This window comes from Petromyzon marinus, chromosome 29 (assembly GCF_048934315.1).
Source record: "Petromyzon marinus isolate PM22_M1 ecotype Great Lakes invasive population chromosome 29, UKy_Petmar_22M1.pri1.0, whole genome shotgun sequence".
NCBI classification, from domain to species: Eukaryota; Metazoa; Chordata; class Hyperoartia; order Petromyzontiformes; family Petromyzontidae; genus Petromyzon; species Petromyzon marinus.
Genome location: NC_133695.1, coordinates 534,420 through 560,302, shown reverse-complemented (window position 1 = coordinate 560,302; position 25,883 = coordinate 534,420). Strand labels below are relative to the sequence as shown.

The 25,883-nt window shown below is 44.8% G+C and overlaps 2 protein-coding genes across 10 annotated transcripts in view; one reads left to right on the top strand and one right to left on the bottom strand.

Moving 5' to 3' along the window:
• The window catches only part of SMYD2 (SET and MYND domain containing 2), a 32,790-nt gene extending 12,952 nt beyond the window's left edge, over window positions 1-19,838 (top strand). For all 4 annotated transcript variants that reach the window (XM_032963064.2, XM_032963063.2, XM_076070449.1 and 1 more), the window contains exons 8-12: window positions 3,762-3,872; window positions 5,770-5,890; window positions 16,153-16,327; window positions 17,375-17,483; window positions 18,731-19,838. In XM_032963064.2, the coding sequence (XP_032818955.1) occupies window positions 3,762-3,872; window positions 5,770-5,890; window positions 16,153-16,327; window positions 17,375-17,483; window positions 18,731-18,823 (609 nt within the window). In that variant the 3' untranslated portion in view covers window positions 18,824-19,838. The remainder of the gene's footprint in view (window positions 1-3,761; window positions 3,873-5,769; window positions 5,891-16,152; window positions 16,328-17,374; window positions 17,484-18,730) is intronic.
• A 685-nt stretch (window positions 19,839-20,523) lies between these two features.
• The window catches only part of PTPN14 (protein tyrosine phosphatase non-receptor type 14), a 66,162-nt gene continuing 60,802 nt past the window's right edge, over window positions 20,524-25,883 (bottom strand). For all 6 annotated transcript variants that reach the window (XM_032963065.2, XM_032963067.2, XM_032963068.2 and 3 more), the window contains 2 exons: window positions 25,293-25,456; window positions 20,524-24,571 (listed from right to left, as the gene is read on the bottom strand). In XM_032963065.2, coding sequence (XP_032818956.1) covers window positions 24,443-24,571; window positions 25,293-25,456 — 293 coding nt within the window. In that variant the 3' untranslated portion in view covers window positions 20,524-24,442. The remainder of the gene's footprint in view (window positions 24,572-25,292; window positions 25,457-25,883) is intronic.

Here is a 25,883-nt window from a genome sequence, read left to right as displayed (position 1 = left end):
CGCGCGTGTGCGGACGACGCTGCCGAGAATGATTCCTCTCTTGGCTCGGAGTGTCAAAGGCGACCGGTGTTCACTGACAGGACGTTCCCTCGCAGTCTTGCAGACTGGATGATTGTCAAGTTACATCGTTATTGAGGAGTGTCCATGCTTCCTAGATGTATATTAGAGCCGGCAGCGTGCGCCGATTGAAAACGTTCCTCTTTAGACAACACCCACGTGTTGCGTTTCGTTGTCACATTCAATCTGACAAAACAAAAACCACGCCAGGATACTTTCCCCCGCCTCTCGACCTCTTTGATCTCAATCTGCCTTCCCCAATTGGTCGACGTAAACGTTTCCCGTTGTGTTTTCCCGTTGTCTCTGCCCAACAACGATCATCTCTCTCCCGATTGTGTAAATCCGCCTCTCGAAAAGACCTCACGGCATGCGCCCCCCATTATCACTGCTTCCATACAGAACCAGAGTTGTCCCACTAAGGCCACTCAGGCACTTCAGAGCCAGCAAGGTAGCTTCACTTAGCAGACATCAGTACAATGAACGACACCACCGCCTCCGTTTGCTCTACCATTGGAAGTGGGCAATAACGCACGGGTGGGCTGACCCGCGTGGAAGCAAGGCAGTCCCCGCAGGGGGCAGTAGCAGCCAAGGCAACGACTAACATAGTGGGGCCATTCATGTGTGTCACGCCTTTCTAAAACAAACCTGCCACTCTCCGTGTGTGTATCTACGGTGTTGGACTTATGTCGCACCCTACGTGACCAACCGTGCTAATCGGAGGTGCGCGGAGCACCCTAAAACACGAATACTCTTACAGGGCTATAAATAATCACACTAACCCGCCTCTACAAATCTGTTCCTTAAGGGGGGGGGGGGGGTAATCAGACTGAGGTTATCTGTGCTCTCGCATGCCAGAATGTGCAGGTGCAGCCACAATTACTGTCAATAATTATCAGGGAACAAAGGGCGACTAATGGAAGCACTCGGAAATGATGACATTGAGGAATGCACCAGTTGGTTTACTTGGAAAACCCAAACTGGGCACGCTTCCCACGCAGGTTGGCACCACACACAACCAACGCCGCTCTCTAAAAAACACGAGGCTCCTCCAACACGGTGGGTATGCAGCCTACACAGCACGTGTCTCATAAACAACACGTGTCTCATACACAGCACGTGTCATATACACAGCACGTGTCTCATAAACAACACGTGTCTCATACACAGCACGTGTCATATACACAGCGCGTGTCATATACACAGCACGTGTCTTATACACAACACTATCATATACAAAGTACGTGGCTTATGCACAGCACGTGTCTTATACACAGCACGTGTCTCATACACAGCACGTGTCATATACACAGCACGTGTCTCATACACAGCACGTGTCTTATACACAGCGCGTGTCTCATACACAACACGTGTCATATACACAGCACGTGTCTTATACACAGCACGTGTCTAATACACAACACGTGTCTTATACACAGCACGTGTCTCATACACAACACGTGTCATATACACAGCACGTGTCTTATACACAACACGTGTCTAATACACAGCACGTGTGGTACAGCTGCGGTTGAATGCAGGCGGCCAGACAACGCAGGAGGTTGATGTCTCGTGATTTGTGTCCTTCAGAGTCGTTTAGCTGCTAGAGTTAATTTGATTTTAAAACAACAGGCTCAGCAATAATAGTGAGCCGTACCTAGTAGCTGAAGCTTGCAGACCCATTGCCGGGAGACTTTGTTTATCGGGGTGAGCGGGCAGACAGAGAGAGAACCGGGTTTGCCGACGCTGGATAAATACATTCACGGATAATTATCAGGTCACGGATAAACGAGTGTCAACGTCCTGAAATACTGAGGCGATCATTATTGATATTGTAAAATGTATCAGTGTTGTTGTTGCTGTTGTAAAATATTACCATAATGTTATTGCAGATTACTGTAGAATTGTTGGGAAATAAATACATTACTACTATGTTTGTAAAATATTGCAGTATGAGTATTAACTTAAAGCTTTCGTGACTGCAGGAATTCATATTCTTTGAGTCTTTCGATGAAGTCACGTAGATAGAAGAAAAATAAAACAAAAATATCACGACGTTTCGATCGCAACACAAGCAATCGTCATCAGGTGAACAAATAGCGGGAGAGTTGATGCGCCCTTCCGCTATTATTTATTATTATTTATTGTTATTATTATTTATCTATGTGCCTTTACCGAATGACCCAAAGAATAGTATTATTATTCTTAGTTTTTTCGGTAAAGTCACGTTGAAGGAAAACAACAAAACAATAAAATATATATATAAAACAATAAAAAAATTCTCACGACGTTTCGACCATAACTCAAACGGTCGTCTTCAGGTGTGTTGGTTTGAAGACGACCGTTTGAGTTATGGTCGAAACGTCGTGAGAATTTTTTATTGTTTTATATATATTTTATTGTTTTGTTGTTTCCTTTCAACGTGACTTTACCGAAAAAACTAAGAATATGAATTACTGCAGTCACGAAAGCTTTAAATCAAAATTTAGTATTATTATTATTATTGTTGCCAATTGTTTCAGTATTTGACTCTTACACACGAGAACAGTGGTATTATTATATTGGTATTATTAGAGTCTAGTGGTAGTTTCCTTAACGCGCAGACGACATATCGGCCCGTCGAGACGCGAGATACACGTGGTCTCTTTGGCAAGGGTCACGTGGCCTCTTTGACAAGGGTCATGTGGTCTCTTTGGCAAGGGTCACGTGGTCTCTTTGGCAAGGGTCACGTGGGATGTATTGCTGTTGTAGAATCTGGTGAGAGAAGCCACGTGGCTGAGCTGTCAACTCACAGCTGGGAGAATGGGACCTCAAATGTCAATTGGGGGGTTCGTTTGGCCCATCGTCCTCATGAGCTGGGGGTCAACGTCACGAGTGCCGTCCTGTGACAAGTTCGTAGTAGTCATTCTGTGTCATGTGGAAATATGGAATGTCACCACTGGTCCAGAATTACCAACAGAGATGAGGATCACACGATGCTTTATTTGGCTTTTGATTCTTGTAGGAATGGATTGCTCTTGAAAAATATTCTCGATGAGTTACCATGTAAAACTGCACGGTCGTATGATTCGTTTTTGCCATGACATTGTCTTCATTCGCCAACTCAAGCGTACACGAAGGCCATTGTAAACTTTGGTACATTTATTGATGGTCAAGATGAATCTATGACTCAGATATTGGAGGCTAAGTGCGGTTGAACCTGGATAGTGCTTGGATGGGCGACCACGACACATACAACGGGTGCGTAGGCTGCTGCGTGGCTATGATGTCAGCAGTCACGAGTGCAGAAACGCCTCCTGCTGTACTATTCCAAGCTCCGAAATCCAGCACAGGAATAATTTTCTCACTCGATATTTACCATAACAATGGTAGGCTTGCAGTAGGGATTATCAGTGTAAGGCCCGACCACTAGATTCAAAAGTACACGGAATAATTGTATATTATTGTACCCTCTATTGCCATGAACAGTTTTATAACCAAAATGACAATTAAAAAATAATACTCCCACAATAATTCCAGGAACTGTGTGTCGGACTCTACCGGCTGAAATTAAATCACTGCCTGTGCAAGATGATGATACACTTGAAATCGTAGAAACAGATTCATGCACATTCCATCAGCCACACTCTAATCCACAGAGATGGCCAAAAACGCGTGAGCTTCCTCTGTGCTGTGCAAGCGTCTCACATGACTGGCCGTCCCTACAGCTGTTCATCAGCTACATTGATCTGCTGTACCCGACGGAGGATCGCAACGAGCGTCTGCGGGAGATGTACTTCTTCACCTGCCACTGCTGCCACTGCCAGAGCCAACACCTGGTGAGACGCTCTGAGACAGTGCTTCTTCTTCTTCTTACCCCCCCAGGGGGTTCAGCACGCACCCCCTGGGGGGTGTGAGATGCCCTTTCTGGGGGTGTGAGACATGCCGGATTTTTTTAAGGTAATTTATCGAGAGCACAACTACTTTGCTTCATCAAACCGATGTATTTATTAACATTGTACATTTGTTTACGATTCAGAAGCAAAGGGGTGCAAGGCTGCAGTGAAGGTTAGGAAGCACTGTTCTAGGGAATGACCGTACTTGAGTGTATTGGCTTTCCGGACAGTTATTAGCAAGCACCACTCTGGAGGCCATGGCGGCTGTTTGTGAGGCCGCGCGGTGCCGAGCGACTTCCAGTGCCTGGGAAGTCGCCACGTCCACCCAGCACCTTGGACTAAAACTCATAACAGAGGGGTTTTTGGGTTAGATCGCGTAAATATATAAATGTGTCGTTATGCCCGCCACCACCCGACACAGCCAATTAGCGAGGTTTGTCACGGGAACAGAACGTAGCCAATTCGTCACTAGTACAGCACACCGGTGTGTTGGAGAGCCAAGCCACAACATTTACAATCTGAGCACTTCCGTGCTCTTGCTGGCGAAACGTCGTACTCAGATTGTAAATGTCGTGGCTTGGCTCCCTCAACACACCGGCGTGCTTTACTAGTGACGAAGTGGCACGTTCTGTTTACGTGACAACCCTTACTAATTGGCTGTGTCGGGTGGTGGCGGGTTTTAACGACACATTTATATATTTACGCGATCTAACCCAGACAAGCCTCTTTTATGGCGAGGACAACGCCACTCCAGTGGTGTCGCCACTCCGGGCTGCTCGTCAGCTGCTCGCGAGCGACGTCAAAAATCTTTGACGAACAAAATAGAATCGCGCACGGAGACTCTGGAGACAGACGCCGAGCGAGCGACAAGAGCCCTTGAAGACGCACGGCACTGGGGGGGGGTTGGCCGACAGTCACGGTCTGTGATGCCTGCTGACAACTGATTACGTTGATGAGGGTTGTGTATAATTATAGACGACATAACGGAGACAGTTGACGACGCTGAGCGGAACGTCACCCGGTGCGCGCCTTGTTTTGACTGGTGGTGGAACCTCAGCTGGGGTTGCCACTTGTCCGGGTTTTTTTCCCCACGATAATTCTCTCTTGCAGGGAGCTGGTTTGGGAAATGTGTAAAAGTGTTCTCATTACAAATTCACAGACAACTAAAAATGAAAGATAACGCATACAGTGCACCTGGTAATAGACAAACACCCCAATGCAGAAGAATGACCTCACAGCTACTCAACTGGAATTAAACTTCTTAGCATCCTCCCCTCCTGCGAGAACTTGGCAGAACCCTCCTGTAAAAGAATGTTAACAGAGTGAGGCTTTCCTGGGTATAACAAAGTCCCCTTTGTTATCAGTTGCGTAACAATACACCACTCAGGACAATACATCCGTGTGTGCTTCTCTCCCCTCTTCCATCCGGTATTGGGAGATATTCTTCTTTACCCGTAGTGAGTCAACTCCGCTCATCCTCGCAGCAGCAGCAGCAGCGACGGCTTTGCCTCGGTCACTGCACCGCGTTCTCAGATGCGCTTCTGCGGCCGTCTGGAAAGCGCTTCCTTCCAATATTAGGAAGCACTTTTAAATCATCCTGATTGAAAACTCACTTGTTTAGAACTGCCTTTCGTGTTATTTTGTTGTCCTTCCCCCGCACCTCCGACGAGAACGGTTGCCTACGTACGGTGCGAAAGAGTGTAAACCTACGCACATAAGTCCCGATGTTTTTGTTTATACTTCAGAGGTGGCGAGGCTAACCCTCGCTCTGCTGTCGCTTCCCTCCCCACTCGCTCGTCCACTCCCCCCCCCCCCCCCCCCGTCTGCCGCGACTGTCCAGGACGACAAGAAGCTGGCGATCCGCGAGCTCAGCGAGCCGCCCAGCCCCGAGTCCGTGCGCGAGGTCATTAAATACTCCAAGTTCATGGTGGGAGAATTCCGCACAGCCAAGCGCTCCAAGAGTATCCTTGCACGCCTGATGCGGCGAGAGCGACTTGCAGGGAGGTAACATCGGATGAAATGAATAGCTCGGTAGTGTTAACACAACGAGAATCATCATGTCAGGGAGTCTTGCTCCTTCAAATGAACGATGGGATGGCACCCACCTCTATTTGTGATCCTTCAGCTGTGTTGGAAATGTGATAGAATAACTTCCAGCTTCGCTCGGGTTTACACCACCAGTCCTGGTTCTCCACAATCATTTTCTTTGCTCAGCTGGGATTACGCGTAGGGAGCATCGCCCCGCTACTGACAGACTAATGCGCACTTGCAGGGTCAGCTGCTGCCGTGCGATTTGAGATGCTAAGGCATCTAATCACCCTGCACTTCACATGCAAAGTTTATATTTACCTTTCATTTTGAAGCAGCTGTCCTGCGGAATCTGCGAGTTATCCTGGGAACATTACAAGTCCTGTTTGTTATCAGCTGCGTCACAAGACCGCCGCTGTTGACAATGTATGTTCGTGTCATTCTCTCTTCCTATGGTGCTGTGAGATGTTTTTTTCCCCCATGACATATCTTGGTTTACGTAGCTGAAACGTGGCAACCCCACTGTTGACTACCTATAAAGTGGTCATGATTGAGCTGCATCACTGCTGGGGGAATCATTGGTTGACTTGACCCCCAATTATGTATTTAACTCTTCCCCCTTCAAGTTGTGAGTTAATCTCTTTAGCCGTAGTACAATCTTTTATGGCTAAACATAAGCTCTACATATTCGAATTCCCAGGTAGAACTAGAAGACACGGATTATATAATGTCCAAGACGAACTTAGAGGAGAGTCAGATTGACAGAGGTCTGCAAATGAAACATTGACAGTAAGTGCTCTCAAGCCGTATTGAATGAGCTCACTGGATAGTGACCACGAATCTTCTGCCTTGCAGTGAGTACGATGAGAATGCCAGTGAGTGGTCAGAGTTTAGGAGAGCATTGAGAAGGGACCATATTCATGAAGGAATGAGGAAGGTGGACCTACAAAATGTTAAACATTTAATTATATTTGTACATTCTTATGCATATATATTTTTAATAAGTGCATATACAATATAAAGGGGTACACTACGGTTGATGGGCATGTGACATGTGGTGGAGGACAGTGTGGATACCTCTACCTCGACCAACACATGTGGCAAGCGTGGAAGAGGAGGCCAAATTACCAGAGGGGATTCTCCAGGTCTCTCTACAATGCATACCTGCCATAAGTCGCATGTAATTGTATTATTATACAATTATTATACAACAATAATTGTATAATTATACAATTATACAATTATTATACAATTATAATTGTATAATAATTGTATAATTATTATACAATCATACCATTATAATTGTATAATTATTATACAATCATAATTGTATAATAATTGTATAATTATAATTGTATAATTATACAATTGTATAATTATACAAATTATTATACAATTATAATTGTATAATTATAATTGTATAATAATAATTGTATAATTACTTTTACATTTAAAAAAAAACATTCCACTCAAAAATGATGAAAAGAAAAATTAAGAACGATACTGCTCTTATTTGTCGGGATTTTTTGTAACGGGAACATCTGGGGTGACTGGGTTCAAGGATTACAAAAAAAACTCCGTTTATGAAACAAAACCCTCCGTAAACACCGCACACACACACACACCAGGCTGTGCACCCGGGCTTCTACTGGGGCCACACATGTGTGAAATTACTTGTGGAATGCTTACAGTTTTTCACCTTTTAAGAAGATATATATTTTACAATTTTGTTTGATTTGGGGGGGGGGGGGGGGGATTTCTATTTTTCTGTGTTTTTCAAGCCACCCTATAGGATTCAAACTGCTGTGGAAGGCTTTGCCATCAGTAAATTATGGCCACATTGAAATAATACTTCGCAGGTGCTAAAGTTTAGGAAATACTGAAATGGTACCCCATTGCATAAATCAAGAATAAAATGTGCATGGTATTTGAGCAGAGGCACTGGCCACAATTTTGCCCAAAGTCTTGAAATAAAAACACAGCATTTGGAAGCATATGTTCTGGCAGGTAGCTATGTATTCTTGATGAATTACCAAACAGGAGAAATGGAGAAGTTCCGTGGTTGTTTGTTGTTAAATAATAAACTCGCAACCCGCATGTCAATTGGTCGTGACCGACCGTCCCTCCGTCCTTCCCAGCCAGCCAGCAAAACTTGTTTTAATCTTATATACAGCCCTGTATCTCTCCACCTTTCTATAGCCTTCTCTGCACTGTATAACACTGCATCTCTATCGCTTTGTCTTCGTTCCTCCCGTCCTCTGGTCCATCTTCTACCTCGACCTCTGCATTCCTCTCCTGCCTCCCCCGTCTCTCTCCCTGCTTCTCTCTCTCTCTCTAACCCTCAATCTCATTATTCCCACCTCTCACTTTCACATCTCAATCTCATTATTCACACCTCCCACTTTCACATCTCAATCTCTTTCGCCTCGCCCCAAGCCTCCCTCCCACTGCCCGTCACTTCCCTTCGCTCTCCTCTACCCATTGTGCTCTCTCTCTCTCTTTCCTCTACGTTTCATGCCCTCTCACTCTCTCCCAGCCCTCCTCTCTATCTCTCCCCCCTCTATCTCCCCCCTCTATCTCTCTCCTCTATCTCTCTCCTCTATCTCCCCCTCTATCTCCCCCTCTATCTCTCTCCTCTATCTCCCCCCTCTATCTCTCTCCTCTATCTCTCTCCTCTATCTCCCCCCTTTATCTCTCTCCTCTATCTCTCTCCTCTATCTCCCCCTCTATCTCCCCCCTCTATCTCCCTTCTCTATCTCTCCTCTATCTCCCCCTCTATCTCCCCCTCTATCTCCCCCCTCTATCTCCCCCTCTATCTCTCTCCTCTATCTCCCCCCTCTATCTCTCTCCTCTATCTCCCCCTCTATCTCCCCCTCTATCTCCCTTCTCTATCTCTCCTCTATCTCCCCCTCTATCTCCCCCTCTATCTCCCCCTCTATCTCCCCCTCTATCTCCCCCTCTATCTCCCCCCTCTATCTCCCCCCTCTATCTCCCCCTCTATCTCTCTCCTCTATCTCCCCCTCTATCTCCCCCTCTATCTCTCTCCTCTATCTCCCCCCTCTATCTCTCTCCTCTATCTCTCTCCTCTATCTCCCCCTCTATCTCCCCCTCTATCTCTCTCGTCTATCTCCCCCCTCTATCTCTCTCCTCTATCTCTCTCCTCTATCTCCCCCCTTTATCTCTCTCCTCTATCTCTCTCCTCTATCTCCCCCCTCTATCTCCCTCCTCTATCTCTCTACTCTATCTCCCCCTCTATCTCCCCCTCTATCACCCCCTCTATCTCCCCCCTCTATCTCCCCCCTCTATCTCCCCCCTCTATCTCCCCCCTCTATCTCCCCGCTCCATCTCTCTCCTCTATCTCCCCCCTCTATCTCCCCGCTCTATCTCTCTCTATCTCTCTATCTCCTCCCTCTATCTCTCTCCTCTATCTCTCTCCTCTATCTCCCCGCTCTATCTCTCCCTCTATCTCCCCGCTCCATCTCTCCCTCTATCTCCCCCTCTATCTCTCTCCTCTATCTCTCTCCTCTATCTCCCCCTTCCATCTCCCCCCTATATCTCTCTATCTCCCCGCTCTATCTCCCCCCTCTATCTCCCCGCTCTATCTCTCTCCTCTCTCCCCCCTCTCTCTCCCCCCTCTCTCTCCCCCCTCTCTCTCCCCCCTCTCTCTCCCCCCCCTCTCTCTCCCCCCTCTCTCTCCCTCTATCTCCCCCCTCTATCTCCCCCCTCTATCTCCCCCCTCTATCTCCCCGCTCCATCTCTCTCCTCTATCTCCCCCCTCTATCTCCCCGCTCTATCTCTCTCTATCTCTCTATCTCCTCCCTCTATCTCTCTCCTCTATCTCTCTCCTCTATCTCCCCGCTCTATCTCTCCCTCTATCTCCCCGCTCCATCTCTCCCTCTATCTCCCCCTCTATCTCTCTCCTCTATCTCTCTCCTCTATCTCCCCCTTCCATCTCCCCCCTATATCTCTCTATCTCCCCGCTCTATCTCCCCCCTCTATCTCCCCGCTCTATCTCTCTCCTCTCTCCCCCCTCTCTCTCCCCCCTCTCTCTCCCCCCTCTCTCTCCCCCCTCTCTCTCCCCCCTCTCTCTCCCTCTATCTCCCCCCTCTATCTCCCCCCTCTATCTCCCCATCTAACTCTCTCCTCTATCTCTCTCCTCTATCTCTCTCCTCTATCTCTCCTCTATCTCCCCCTCTATCTCCCCCTCTATCTCTCTCCTCTATCTCCCTGCTCTATCTCCCCCCTCTATCTCCCCCCTCTATCTCCCCATCTAACTCTCTCCTCTATCTCTCTCCTCTATCTCTCTCCTCTATCTCTCCTCTATCTCCCCCTCTATCTCCCCCTCTATCTCTCTCCTCTATCTCCCCATCTATCTCCCCCCTCTATCTCCCCGCTCTATCGCTCTATCTCTCCTCTATCTCTCCTCTATCTCCCCCTCTATCTCTCCTCTATCTCCCCATCTATCTCCCCCCTCTATCTCCCCCTCTATCTCCCCCTCTATCTCCCCCTCTATCTCTCTCCTCTATCTCTCTCCTCTATCTCTCTCCTCTATCTCCCCCCTCCATCTCCCCCCTATATCTCTCTATCTCCCCGCTCTATCTCCCCCCTATATCTCCCCGCTCCATCTCTCTCCCCCCTCTCTCTCCCCCCTCTCTCTCCCCCCTCTCTCTCCCCCCTCTCTCTCCCCCCTCTCTCTCCCCCCTCTCTCTCCCCCCTCTCTCTCCCCCCTCTCTCTCCCCCCTCTATCTCCCCATCTAACTCTCTCCTCTATCTCTCTCCTCTATCTCCCCCTCTATCTCCCCCTCTATCTCTCTCCTCTATCTCTCTCCTCTATCTCCCCCCTCTATCTCTCCTCTATCTCTCCTCTATCTCCCCATCTATCTCCCCCCTCTATCTCCCCGCTCTATCTCTCTATCTCTCCTCTATCTCTCCTCTATCTCCCCCCTCTATCTCTCTCCTCTATCTCCCCATCTATCTCCCCCTCTATCTCTCCTCTATCTCCCCCTCTATCTCTCCTCTATCTCCCCCTCTATCTCCCCATATATCTCCCCCTCTATCTCCCCGCTCTATCTCTCTATCTCTCCTCTATCTCTGCTCTATCTCCCCCTCTATCTCCCCATCTATCTCCCCCTCTATCTCCCCGCTCTATCTCCCCCTCTATCTCCCCGCTCTATCTCTCTATCTCTCCTCTATATCCCCGCTCTATCTCCCCCCCTATCTCTCTCTCTGCTCCATGCGCGTGCGCTCAATCCGTGGGCGTGATGACGTCAGTGCGGCGCACGGACCGGGCTCGATGCGGGTGACGTCACCACACGACCCCAGGCGACACGCAGGCAGACAGGAATCCAACCAGAAAAAAAACATTTTCTAATATAATATGAATTGTGAATGGCCATTGTGTGTGTGTTCTTGTAACCGTTAACATTGCTCAAGCTTACTTACCAATGATAAAACTTTGTTATCACAAGAACAAAAATCTGCTGATGCCAAACGTATGATTGACAGAATGATGGCGACGGGGTAAGCGTCAGGGCCATTGGTGGCATTGCACAACAGGCGAACACAACACAACAGGCGAACACAACACAACAGGCGAACACAACACAACAGGCGAACACAACACAACAGACGAACACAACACAACAAACACACACAACAGGCACACACAACACAACAGGCACACACAACACAACAGGCACACACAACACAACAGACGAACACAACACAACAAGCACACACAACAGGCACACACAACACAACAGGCGAACACAACACAACAGGCACACAAAACACAACAGGCACACACAACAGGCGAACACAACACAACAGGCACACACAACACAACAGGCGAACACAACACAACAGGCGAACACAACACAACAGGCGAACACAACACAACAGACGAACACAACACAACAAACACACACAACAGGCACACACAACACAACAGGCACACACAACACAACAGGCGAACACAACACAACAAGCACACACAACACAACAGGCACACACAACACAACAGGCACACACAACAGGCGCACACAACACAACAGGCGAACACAACACAACAGGCGAACACAACACAACAGGCACACACAACAGGCGAACACAACACAACAGGCGAACACAACACAACAGTTTCAGTTTTCAGTTTCAGTATATTTATTTTGGTATAGCCCTGTGAGTCGTTCAGCTCTTGAATCGGGTGCAACCACAACAAACAAACAAACAAAAACACGAACAAGAAAACATCTTAAAGTGACTATGTGACTGTGCAAACAGAAAATCCATGAGAAAAAAAACAGCAAAAATATTCCTGAAAAAAGCACCGTACACCAACGCTGTGTGCAAAAAATCCCAGTGGGATGCAAGTCAAACAACAACAACCACAAGAAAACTTAGATTAAGGATATCAGTCTAACTCCGTACTACAACAAAACAAACATGTCCAAACCAAAAAACTTTTCGAAATCACCAAAAAATAAAGCCATAATTGCAACGTAACAGTGATCATAGGGACTGTGACCGAATTTTTACAATAAACTACATAAATAACATGTAACACCAAATCCTAGAGCCATAGCTGGCTGCATGAGTTACTCCACAACAACAGAAGCATCAGTCGGAGTATAAAATTTTTCAATGCACCTTTAAGATCAGCACGCTAAATCAAAATACAGATAATACTTTGCAGCGTCATCCGGAGCGAAACATTTTATTTTATTTTACGCCAATGAATAGCAGTGGCAGCTAGGGGTGTACAACTCCTCTAGAGCAGTTTTGAGAGAAGATCTCATTGGTAGCGATTCAAGTTGCAGTTTATTGGCAATAGCATTCCAGACCCTGGGGACATCAATAGCAAAGGCCCTTCCTCCAGTTTTTGTACGGCAATAGGGAATGTGAAGCTGGTAAATGAGCGAAGCCCTGAGGTCAAATTTGTTCTTTGAAACAGAGAGATCCAGTAGGTAGTCTGCGGATTTTTTTGTAAGTACATCGTGAATAAATAAGATCTGGTGCACAAGCCGTCGAACATTAAGAGATGTTAAGTTTGACCCAATGTAGAGATTACAGTGGTGAGTCCTATATGGGCAGTTCAATGTAAATATTAAGGCCGAGTGATAGATGAAATCAAGCTTCTTCAGTACACTACTTGGGGCTGATTTATACACGATGTCACAGTAATCAAGTGGAGGCAGTATGGTAGCTTTTATCAATTCCAAACGGAACATTGGGGGGAAGCAGTGCTTGTGTCGATACAGAAAACCAATTTTTATTTTTGTCTTTTTACCAATATAATCAATGTGATCTTCAAAATTCAGTTTTGAATCCAGGATGACCCCAAGATACTTATAGATCTTGACTTGCTCTATTTGATAATTATTTAAGGAATGTAATTGGGGAAAAATAACGTCCTGCTTTAGTCCTGGTGAGAAGCATAGCACCTTGGTTTTGGAGTTATTCAGGACTAGTTTAAGAGCAACTAGCTGATGTTGTAGTTTGTTGAAATCACCCTGTAACAGGTGAACACAACACAACAGGGGACCACAACACAACAGATGCAGGCTCCAGCCTCCCAGAGGGCCGAATGTAGACACGGCACTGCATTGATTCGCGGTTTTTTTTGTGACTTTCAGCTGCCAATGTGAACAGATCTTTGGTTTATTAGCACTCATTATGGTAAGTAGGATGATGCATTGTATTGGATAATTAAAACACATTAGCCACAAGTGTCATAAATGAAGCTTTGAAATGACAAATTAACACAAAGAGAATAATTTTTGCTGTTTTTTATTTGCTTCCTTTTTAATGGATTTCATGAATGGAATTTATAATTGCAACTCTATGAGTGGCTATTAAATTGATGGACCGTTTTTTTGCATTACCAGCATCTCATACTATGATGAGAACAGGTGTCTCGTAGCACAGAAGAGGATCCCGCACATAGTCAAATCAAGGAGAGGGTCTGCATGTCTCCCTGTTCTCCTGTACTGTTCTGTGAGCCGCATAATCGAAAAGCTAAATGATAACATTTTGGTCAGTGTGCTCTAATGCAAATACACCAGTCCCTTGCCATGCCACGTTTGTCCCGTCCGCGCTGTTTATGTATCCACTCCATCCCGCACGCGAACCGCGGTCTCGCACGGCGATCCGTGTCGCCTCCCTCCGTGCGACGACTTCCAGCTGCCGCCACCGCTCTCTTACCACCACCACCACCAGCACCACCACCACCAGCACCACCAGCACCACTACCAGCACCACCACCACCAGCACCAGCACCACCAGCACCACCAGCACCACCACCAGCACCACCACCAGCACCACCACCACCAGCACCACCAGTACCACCAGCACCAGCACCACCACCAGCACCACCAGCACGAGGAGGGGGAGGCAGTGGAGTGGGCAGAGCCCCTCCTCCTCATCATCACCATCGACGTTCACGCTCAGTATTAGAGGTAAATAAGATTATTTCATTGTTTTTTATTTTGTTACCTGAACATGTATAGTTTTTTTAATGTTGTGTATTTTATTTGTGTTTAGTGTCGGGACAGGCAACCTGGTTAGGCTTTGATGAGGCTGCCCTAGCCCCCTGTTTTATATATTTTATTATTTTATTGTTTCCCTTCAACGTGACTTTACCGAAAGAGCTAAGAATATGAATTACTGCAGTCACGAAAGCTTTAAATCAAAATTCATTAAGCTTCTCGATACTTTGACTGAAACGTCGGACATCATGCTGAACAACACGCAGTGCAACCCAAAAAAACACATCAGAGAGCTATCTTACAATTATTTGTATTGCATTCATATCACTTGGCATATGGGTAATGCAATACTGTTATGTGGTAATATCTGACGGGCAGTGCCACTGACAACGCTATTGAGATAGGGCCTTCAGCCAACAGGGGCGGTGTTGATTTAATGGTGCGTGTCATTCAAAAGCCCAGACAGCACCCTCTGCTGCCTACATGAGTACATTTAAGCAAATGTGTACTTCCAAGCTGTACCATCGCAGAGTTTTGTCGCACACACGAATTACGAGTGGATTTACGGCACCAGAAACTATACGTTGGCGAGTCGAGGTGTAAAGATTTACGCCCATCAAACGCAACAATCTGATACAAACAAATTCCCGAGTCATTTCAATTAAATAATAAGATTATCGATTTGAAGCTTTCGTGACTGCAAGGATTCATACTCTTTGGTTTTATTCGGTAAAGTCACGTAGATAAAAAGATTCTCGTTTTGTGCTGGGGTTTACTCCGTCGTTTGTAGAGTCTGTCTAGTATGCTGCGAGCTCATTCTTGTTCTGTTGGTATGAAGGAAGATAAAAGCCTATTATCGTCAAAAGATCTAATCAATCCTCGGAAGCGGGGAGAACTACATTCTTATGCATCGTCTTGAGTGGGGTATTATTACATATCTGGCAAAAAAAAACGATACCTTCATCCTGAGAAGACGTATCAATTTCTTAAGACCGCTACTTCAACAATAGAAGGATCCTGGAAAAACCAGGATAGGTGACAACCCGAGTAAGAGTCACGGTTAAGAGATGAAGCAATAGAAACAACACGTTCACTGGGTGATGGTCTGAATTCGATGTTGCTAACTAAAAACTATTTTTTTTATTTTACCAGGTAAGGCCCACTGAGCTATATAGCTCTTTTTCAGAAGCGACCTGGCCACAAATGTTAGCTCAATTAAGTAATAATTAACATTTATTTGTTAGCCACCTTCCACTAATGTCTCAAGGCCCCTTGTAAGAATAAGGATAGACCAAAAGAGAGAATCTCAATAGAATAAACTGACTTAAGAAGATGTGGTTTCAAGACGAGACTTAGAAATGTCCACATTGTCGGATAAACACATTTACAACGGTCGGGAATTCCACAACCGTGGCGCAGACACAGAAAATTCCCGCTCACCCCAGGAAGTGGCTTACCAGAGGACATGTATCGCAGCCAACTACTCCAAAACGCATGTTGATTCTAAATGTGGAGGGGAAAACGGAGGTCATGGAGAAAAATCCACGCGACCACGGGGAAAACTCTAAATAGACAAGCGCTTCAGGGTCGGGACGGAACCTACGACCTCCTGTCTACCTGGTGAAGTAGTTAACGTCACCTCGCCATCGTGGCGCCAACTGTTGCCCGTCCTGCGAGTGGACTTGAACCTTGACGGGCCGGGCTCTCAGCTGGCACGGAGCTGCTGGAGATGTGCGAGCGGTGTCTGGAGAGGCAGGCGAGCGTGCTGTCGGAGAGCAACGTGTACCTGCTCCACATGGCCTACCAGGCCATGGGCGTCTGTCTCTTCGTCGAGCAGTGGGAGAGGGCACTGGACTACGGCCTGCAGGTCATCAAGCAGTACTGGTGAGCTACGGAGAGACGCATATTCTATCTCGGGACAATTCACTTATGTTAGCAGGGGTACAACCACACTTTGGATTATTCGTTTCTTTGGATTATTCGTTTCTTTAGAACTGCTTTTGCGTCTAGTTCGTTCCCCGCACCTACCATTAGCACGGTTGGCTACGTACGGTGAGAAAGAAGTTCAACATGCATAGATACAAAATAATTTGAACATACAATAAAAATGCCAACACACACACACACACACTCCGTCGGCCGTCTTGAGACACCTGCTGTAATCGCTGTCTGACCTCCAGGAAAGCGACCATGCGTTTGGTAAGCTGGCAGTGTCTTACTTGCAAATGCGTCCAACAGTTACCGGCTAAATTACAGACACACGGTGACTGGTTATTTCCGAATGATATTAACTGCTGTTGCCATGCTATATGTAATACCTTATTTAACATGTTTCACTTTGAGAAACAACATTTCGTCGGTGCTTTTCAGCCATATAAATGTGGGTGTGCCCGCACTCCAATGATACCCAGCGGCTATGGCTCTGTACATCACAGAGCTTGAAGACTGTTGTGCATTGCCTAGAAAGAATGTCTTTCCCAGGTGCCTTTCGACATAGGGTGGTCATAATTAAACTATTGTCAAACATCTTTTAGGTTTCTGTGAAAATAGGGCCGCTGTAGGTATTGCTATTTCCATGGGTTGCACAATGTTAACATTTGAAGTGAAAGGTGACTGGTGGCGGGTAAAGGTGTGTGGAATGCGAGGCGGGTGAATGACGTTGGCGGGAGTGGTGCGTAGCTCGAGTTTTAAAGAGGTTACACGTGAGTCGCACAATTAACAAATAACCCATGTAAAATTGCCACCCAAATCCCATTCCCAACTGTTTAAACCAGTTTTCATTTTGCCATTTGTTACTTACTACTCTGCGTTTTCGTGCATTACCAAGTTGCGCAAATTCTCAATCGATAATCAATCTCGAGTCACCCCAGTCCAGTCATCACCTTCATTATGCCGCTAAGGATGATGTTCCTCTCTTACCACTCTCCACAGTAAACTGTACCCACGTCTCTCACTGAACGTGGCCTCGTTATGGCTCAAGATTGGCCAACTTCAGACCAACCTGGATCACACAAGTGCAGCGACCAAGTCCTTCAGCAAGGCAAGGTTACCACATGCAGACATCATTCGCGACAATGTGAAAAACATTTTAAAGGTGCAGCTCTGCAATTGCTTGCTCACACCACTGCTGGTGAAATGGTCTCCACTAAAGATAACTCGTAGAGTCTCTCTCTCTCGAAGATAATTGGGCAAATCTTTCACACTCGCCAGACATTCTGGAAATGGTGGGAGTACCCACACGATACAATGAGCCCGCTCACTTTGAAATGTTTACAACTATGTTGGTTTTAAAGATATATGGCTTGGATGAAACTTTATATTGGTCCTATCGCTCTTGTGCGAACTATTGCACACATTTCCTTAATCGATGGATCTAATCCACAGATAGATTCAGTTTAGACGGATGTTCATGCAAGCTCACAAAGGCCTTTATGGAAAGTATCATGACATTTTTAACAGCACGTATGAAGGCAGAGCAGCTAGTGATGTCATAATCTATAATTGGTGTGGTTATATTTGTAAAAAAAACACATGCACAAATTTGGTCATGCATTTTCTACATTATAAAGATAGTTTGAAATGTGAAAATAACATTATTCTGAGAATAGGTTTCCCCCTTTTTCTGGCAACAAAACAGGTGTTAAGGTTTTGATTTAAAGCTTTCGTGACTGCAGTAATTCATATTCTTAGTTTTTTCGGTAAAGTCACGTTGAAGAGAAACAACAACGTGACTTTACCGAAAAAACTAAGAATAGGTGTTAAGGTGTTTTAACATCTTGGATGTACTGGCAAAGGAGGGCCCATGATGTCACATTATTCTCTTGGTCCACTGAGTAACGATGTGCAACTGCATGCCCTTAATGTACATAAAGCGATTGAACATATTATTTTATTCTTTCGGTCAAGTCACGTATATAGAAAAAAAGAAAGTGAAACAAATAATTAAAAAAACTGTCGACTGTAGCCTGGTTCTTAATAGGAGTGTACTGGCAATCTATAAATTAGACTGCAGCCTGGTTATTAAGATAGGTAAGTGTACTGGCAGTCTATAATGTAGACTGCAGCAATGGTTATTAAGCTGGGTGAGTGTACTGGCAGTCTATAATGTAGACTGTAGCAATGGTTATTAAGCTGGGTGAGTGTACTGGCAGTCTATAATGTAGACTGTAGCCTTTGACCATGACAATGAATGTCACAAAGTTGGACAGTTGGGGGTATGACAGAGGGCCGAGTCTGAAAACTGCTGTTAAAAACGATTGTGTCCTGTGCATATACTGTTTATCACAGGCTCTGGCGATAATGGAAGTCACCCATGGCAAAGATCATCCATATATCGAGGAGCTAAGAACAGCCGTGAAATCCAGAGCTGGGAAGATTTGACGACCTTTCACATGGTGCCTCTCGAAAGCTGGAAACCCCCAACAAGCCACGCCCAGCGAGACGCGGCTGACGATGACATCACCAGTGGATGCCAATCATCTCCCATGCAGCAACACGCGAGAACAGTTTGTAACCCCCCCCCCCCAAACTATTTCGGAGCTATTCGAGGAATCTAATAATTAAAATTCATCAAACAAATATACGGTAATACAATAAATGACTGAAACCGATATCCCAAGCTCTATTATTAATCCTAAGATAATCGCATAACATGACAGTTGCATGTATAGTTTCCTCATGGTATTTTGATGTGTAAGTGATTGAGTCATGCTTGGCAAATGGAAGGTAATGGACTAATCGCACCTCCGATTAGCACGGTTGGCTCCACACGCTGCAAGATAAGTTCGACGTACCTACCATTAATCGAATTAAACTCCATTAAATTTCGATTTAAAGCTTTCGTGACTGCAATGATTCATCTTCTTTGGTTCTTTCGGTAAAGTCACGTAGAATGAGAATAAAATAATAAATTGATCAAATAAAATAACACAATATTCTCACGAGACTGTCTCGTCCCTTTACCTGATGAAGGCCGCTTGTGTTGTGGCCGAAACGTCGTGAGAATATTATTGTGTTATTTTATTTTATCAATTTATTATTTTATTCTCATTCTACGTGACTTTACCGAAAGAACCAAAGAAGATTAAACTCCATTGTTTTGAACTGGGTGTTTAATCGAAGCATTTCCATGCTCCTTCCAATTGAGGTCCTGCTGTGGGAAGCATTCATCTCACGGTGCATTCCTTGTTCTTTTAAAAACACAGACATGTCCAATGTGCAACTTTCATATTTCATCAGAGTGGATTTATACAGAACAAAGTGTATGGGTGCATCGAGTTTGAGATTGCCCACAGGAAAACAAATGTTTTGCTCATATCACCGACTCGTCAAAGGATAGTTTGTGGATTAAATTCTTGCCAGCTCGTCGAATAAACATTGATATTAAAAAAGGTCAGATGACTGCAGTTTTTTCTTCTCCAATTCCTAACAAGTTACACACGGACGTTTATTGTTCATAATTTTATTTCGATTTAAAGCTTTCGTGACTGCAGGGATTCTTCTTCTGGGTTCTTTCGGTAAAGTCACGTAGAATGGGAATAAAATAATAAAAATAATAACAGAATAAAATTCTCACGACGTTTCGACTGTCCGGAAGACAGCGCTGTCTTCCGGACAGTCCTGTTTCTTCACCTGAGGAAGGCTACTTGTGTTGTGGCCGAAACGTCGTGAGAATTTAATTATTATTTTAATCCCATTCTACGCGACTTTACCGAAAGAACCCATAAGGTTCATAATTTTATTCATAAGTTATGTACTTATTTAGGAAGGAGACACCGAGTCGCAAGGGGGCAACACCATCCCTGTACAGATGGAAACAGCTGGCGATCGGTACACTTGCTTTACTGCCTTCTCCTGGCGAGCAAGCGTTAGGCACCTCGTCGCCCACGGGAAGGGAGTTTCACAACATTTGTGCGATCCAACCCTCGCTGCCTGCACCGCGCTGGATTAGAGGCGTGCGTATACAAGTCCATGTCAGGCAAAACTGATGACAGAAAGTTTAGAAAATTCCGCTTATGCTGTCAAACAAAATTAAAAGGCACAATCAAGCCATTCCACGGACGTAAGAAAGGAGGCACACATTCTTGATGAATAGTGTTTTTTTTGCAAGATGGTTAAGCTCCAAATTTAAAAACATATCATTGTACGCATAGGGAGATAACAACCAATAACAAATGCAGTAAATAAGTTATATTACAACGAAAGCAATACTCATAACACAACATGATCATGTGTAAGTGCCGTAGCTTGAATGGTAGATGCTATATCACAGCATGGCCTAAAAATAAATGTCCATGCACAAAAAATACATTTTATTCAACAGAAACACGTGTGGGCTATAATGAATAAAGATGCTGGCCTTCGATGAGGATGATTTGCAACACACCCTTTACAGTACTGATTATAAATATGTACATATGTCATAATGCGTCCCTTGAGATAGGGTGTTTTATAATTTTTCACGTCAACCCTCTTCCAATAAAGTTATCCCTTGCAACCCCTGCGCAAACTGAAATTAAGATGTTGGCAATCGTTTTTCTCTCCGAGTACAGGACACCGATACATTGAGCATTTGGACAGTGCTCATCGATACTACCCAGTTAACAGGAGACGCATAGTTGCTGTTAAAAGCGAGTTCATCTCGTCAATCATGTCTTGTAATTTACACATTTCAAATGTACCATATGGCCTATTGTCTGTACCAGTATTGTGTGTACCTGTTTTTGATCATTCCATTTTGTGTAGCGGGGAAGGCAGGCTATGACCAAAGCAAACATGAGTGACACAAACGCGTCTGAGTACGTCCAAACATGATGAAGGAATGTGCATAAAGCAACAATATACCATTTGAAGACACACGGTCAAGTTCAAAGGTAGCAGGAGTCATTCCCAGACTCTGTTTAGACCCAGAAAATGAACACTTCATATTTAATTGTTTTAAATTCAACACCAAACCTGCCCACGTTATTCACAATATGCTGGATTATTCGATACACTTGAATTACATTGATTGGCTTCACTGGACGTGAAAGCTTTAAAAATCGAGCCAAGGACCACTTCACTGGGTTTACATGGTACAACAATGAGTGGCAGCATTTGTAAACTACCTTATGGCACAACAATTAGCTATGAGCGGTATTGTTGTGCTCTCTGAATATATATGCTCCAAATTAATTTTCATTATGCGCTGACCACTTATCCATTTCCACAACATTTGGATGTTAGAACACCATCCAAAATCAGATGTACATTTTGTAGACCATCTAATTTGACATTCACGTTTGAAGAAGCCACCTTAAACCTGCTATTGCACTTCCCGCCACTTCGTGTAAGGCCCGTGGCATGCCCTCTGAAATGTCCTTAATTTGAAAAACTTAAACGGGCAACACATCAACACATTGGAAACACACAACCACGTTCTTGCACAACCTTTTGATGTTGTCTGTGTAAGACAGTTTTTCAATGTTTACCTTGTTCAACCAGTTTAGATTTGCTTTTTACATATATTAGTTCAAACTAAAATCATACACAATCATTAATGTTCACTGTTATGAGTAATTATGACTGATCGGGGCTACTTAGTGTCACCTTTATGAAATCGGTTTTCCATGCCAAGCATATTCATCCACTGCTTTATGGCAGGAACATTTTGGAGGTTTTACTCAAAGCACACAGGTCTTTTACATTAACCTAAACACGTACATTGTGTTTGTTTACTTGTTATACAGCATGGCGTGACACAAATGTATATGGGATAGATGCCCACAACTGCATGAGAAATAAACCGGTTATCCTGCAAAATGTTACGGTTGTCCAGACTGACAACCAGAATTTTAAAAAATATTATATAAACTACATTTATGTATAACCTGCTGGAATAAACATAAAAGGCAAGTACATAAAATGATAATTCTCGTAAAAGTGCACAAAATCTGTTAAAACATAAAACAAAGATGCTATGTACAATATTATTTCCGCTGCTTTTTTGCATTTGCCTAAAATCTTACGCTATGGGAAGAGGAGTGAGGGGTTGGGGAGGGGCAACAGAGGTGAGGTACGACGATAAGAAATATTTTTTAAAGGACAACCATTTCCCAGGTTCCAGATACTCAGGCGCCACTGTCCATTGGACAGGCAATCTGATGTTTTAATCATTCGGTCATAACATTTATTGACATTGAGCAACAGTGTTTTATTTGCCAATACGCACTGTGGGAAAGTAGGCCATGGCCCGTACATAACATTCTGGTGAAGGAAATCTGACAAGGAACTATCTGGACAATGCATTCCATCCAGCCCACAAATTCAGCTTTTCTCATGGTCACTGCACACACATTTCACAACAAATCTTGACTTCCTAAAGCTGACAGTTTCTGATGAATATCCTACACATTTCAGACAATGAATGAAACCTAGACTATATCATGATGAACTGGTGTGAGGAATAACATAAAGCAATATATATGTTGGTCAACATTTTATTTGCTTTTTTAAGTACTGCTGGACAGTGGCTAGAAATGTTTTGACACTAAATATATATCATTATCGGTGAATTAAATTACGAAATATTGTACATTCACCCGAGCTGTGACCAGCCAAAATACTCTTAAAGACATCGAGAATTAATTCGAGTTTGTTAAAATGTGAATTTCATTTGATGTAGATCATGTGCTTGGCTTCATGAAATCGAATCGTTGCAACTTACCCACCAATTTATAGATTTCATCTGCACGCCCATGAGTTATCTGTAACGTAATTTTGCTATAAATATGAATGCTGCAGTAAGAGTGCATCATTACAAGTTTGACAGAATGTGTTATGAGTGCACAAAGTATATTAAACCAACATTATTCAATTCCCGACACATTCTTTTGTCGCATGTTAAATACAGTAAATCCATTGTAAGAAATAAACTGTTGCTTAGCCATTAGCATGTGTTCCTTCTTTTAAGGCAGAGTGCTGAGCACATCCAGTAAGGCAGATCGGTTATGAACAAGGGTTGGCCTTTGTTAGAAAAAAAACAGGGATATTGTACAAGGGATTAAAAAACCGCAGCTAAGAGGAAACTCTGAAAAACTACAGTAACAAAAATACATATACGCTTGGACAGGTAAACAAAGGACTGTACATATCAACAGATGTTAAAAAGGAGCAGAGGGTTTACATTTTATGTACACCAAAGAGTCTGAATGTGGTACACATTCGCACAAAACGACTGTATAAATACTGGGCATTCTTAAGCACATTTACTTGAAGCAGTCAATCCAGGCCAGCTGCATGAGCCGAGTTGAACAATGGTTCACAGTGTTTTGTTTCTTTTATACAACGGGCGACACACTGTTGGCATCACTCAGGTTCTCAATATTCCCCTCTTACCGCCATACTTTCATATTGCTGGAAATATTGTATCCATGATGAGAGCGTTTGCATTTTATGAGTACTTTAAAAATTGCGGCAGCACCATTGACGAGCATGTGGGATCATTTACATGTGAATGTTTTTGGGGCTTCTGGCACAATCTCCAACACGCAGCAGGGCTAAATACGCATTGAAATGGTGGAGTTTTGTTTTAAGTCAGTGTAGTACTCTTCAGTACTAAGCCGTCAGGTTCTTGATCATGCTGTAATCAAGGCGCACACACGAACCAGAGTGGTGTAAAAACATTCAGATGTTTTTTAGCCGAAACCGTGAACACCTTTTCTTTCGAGGCCTTCGTGAAGTGTTGTCTTTCGGAAATTGCACAGGGGGCCGAAAATGGGCCTCATCCGAAGATTTCTGGGCGATCCGTGAGCTCGGCGTCAAACGGTCTCACGGCCGCCGACGTGATGCCTGCCACTGCGTGAACGCCCAACGCGGTGCCTCTGGGTGGCCGTGGCCTTTCACGAAAACTGTTCAATGCACAAACGGAATTCCCATGCCGCACACGGCTTGGACCACCCCTCCGAGACACCGCCCCCCCCCCCTCCCCCATTGGTCGTGCCTGAGAATCGTGGCGATGACTCAGATGAGACGTGAGCTCCTCAGAAATTGGATGAGAGCCTGGTAGACAAACGTGTACTGGGTGATGGTCTGCACCATAAGCATTCTCTGTGTGCGCAGGATGGCCAGCACATCAGGCACGTCCAGCTTCTGTAGACGACACGCCACAGCGCAACACCACCACCACAACCATTAGACTTTTATCTTCGACTTTAGACTTCCAACTAATTGTTGGGTGCAAATGGTTTGATTCCAAGGAGGCCCGTTTAAACCCTCTCTACTTTACAGCTTCACGAAATATACAAATAATTTCAGATACAAATTCTACCAACATGCTGACATGCAGTAGCTTTGCTCATGCAAGTTATAATGCAAAAGCTTTGTCGCTCACAGCTTAACAGATGAGGTACATTCGAAATGGTAAAATACATTCCGCAGTGTTCTACAGAAATATATCAGTGCAGATGAGAAGCAAGCCGAATGAACATTTTCCCTGACATCAATCCCACCAAGCCACACCATTGATGGAGGGTTTATATTTTTTACTTAAAATCGCTGCCAATAAATCGACTGAGCGGATGGCCACCGAGGAGAGGGAGTGATGAAAGATAAAAAATGGAACGCCTCCGATAGAACATTATTCAAGGAGATGGAGAGATTAAATCAGTTTGTGTGTAGGTGTTAAATTGTAGAATCATAAGAGGTGGCATTGTCTTGGGAAGACCTTCATCCAGCATTGGATTGATTGTGGATGATGATGACACACCTATGACCAAATCCACATGTTACTACCAAGATGTTTGAATCCATCGCTCATAATAAAGACGAGATCGTTGCAAACAATGCATCATTCTTAACAAGGCTCACATACCTCATTGTGCTCGAGGCAAGCGATCATCATCTCCGTGAGGATGACGACGCCTGTGCGGCCGACCCCAGCGCTGCAGTGCACCACCACTGGTGGGTTGGCCGGCTTGCTGGCCTCCAGCATGTTGTTCGTGTGCCGGCGCACTGACTTGATCTCCTCCAGGTAGCCTGCCAAAGCCACCAGTGGCACACATCAATGCCATTTGTACACGCAACAGGTCTCAAGGAACAACACAACGCACTCATATTGCAACTTGATTGTACACGCGACAGGTCTCAAGTATGATACCGAAGGGGCAAGAGCATATGGGTTAAATAGCACGATATGGCACAGCAGTTAAAACAACTGCGAGTTTATCATATCCCCTCTGTCCATGCAGCAGTATAAAATGGATACCTCGCGGTCCATCGACAGGCCGTATGGGGGTGGAGTAAAGTGTGGGTACTCCCACCTCTTCCAAGATGTCTGGCAGCATGACAGCATGAAAGGGGAAGCCAGATTATTACCCTCTAGAGTGGCTGTCTATTGGAATGGAACGGAGATTGATAAGCACAAACAGGATGCGAGTTTGTGTGTATGTGGGGAGCAGTAGGT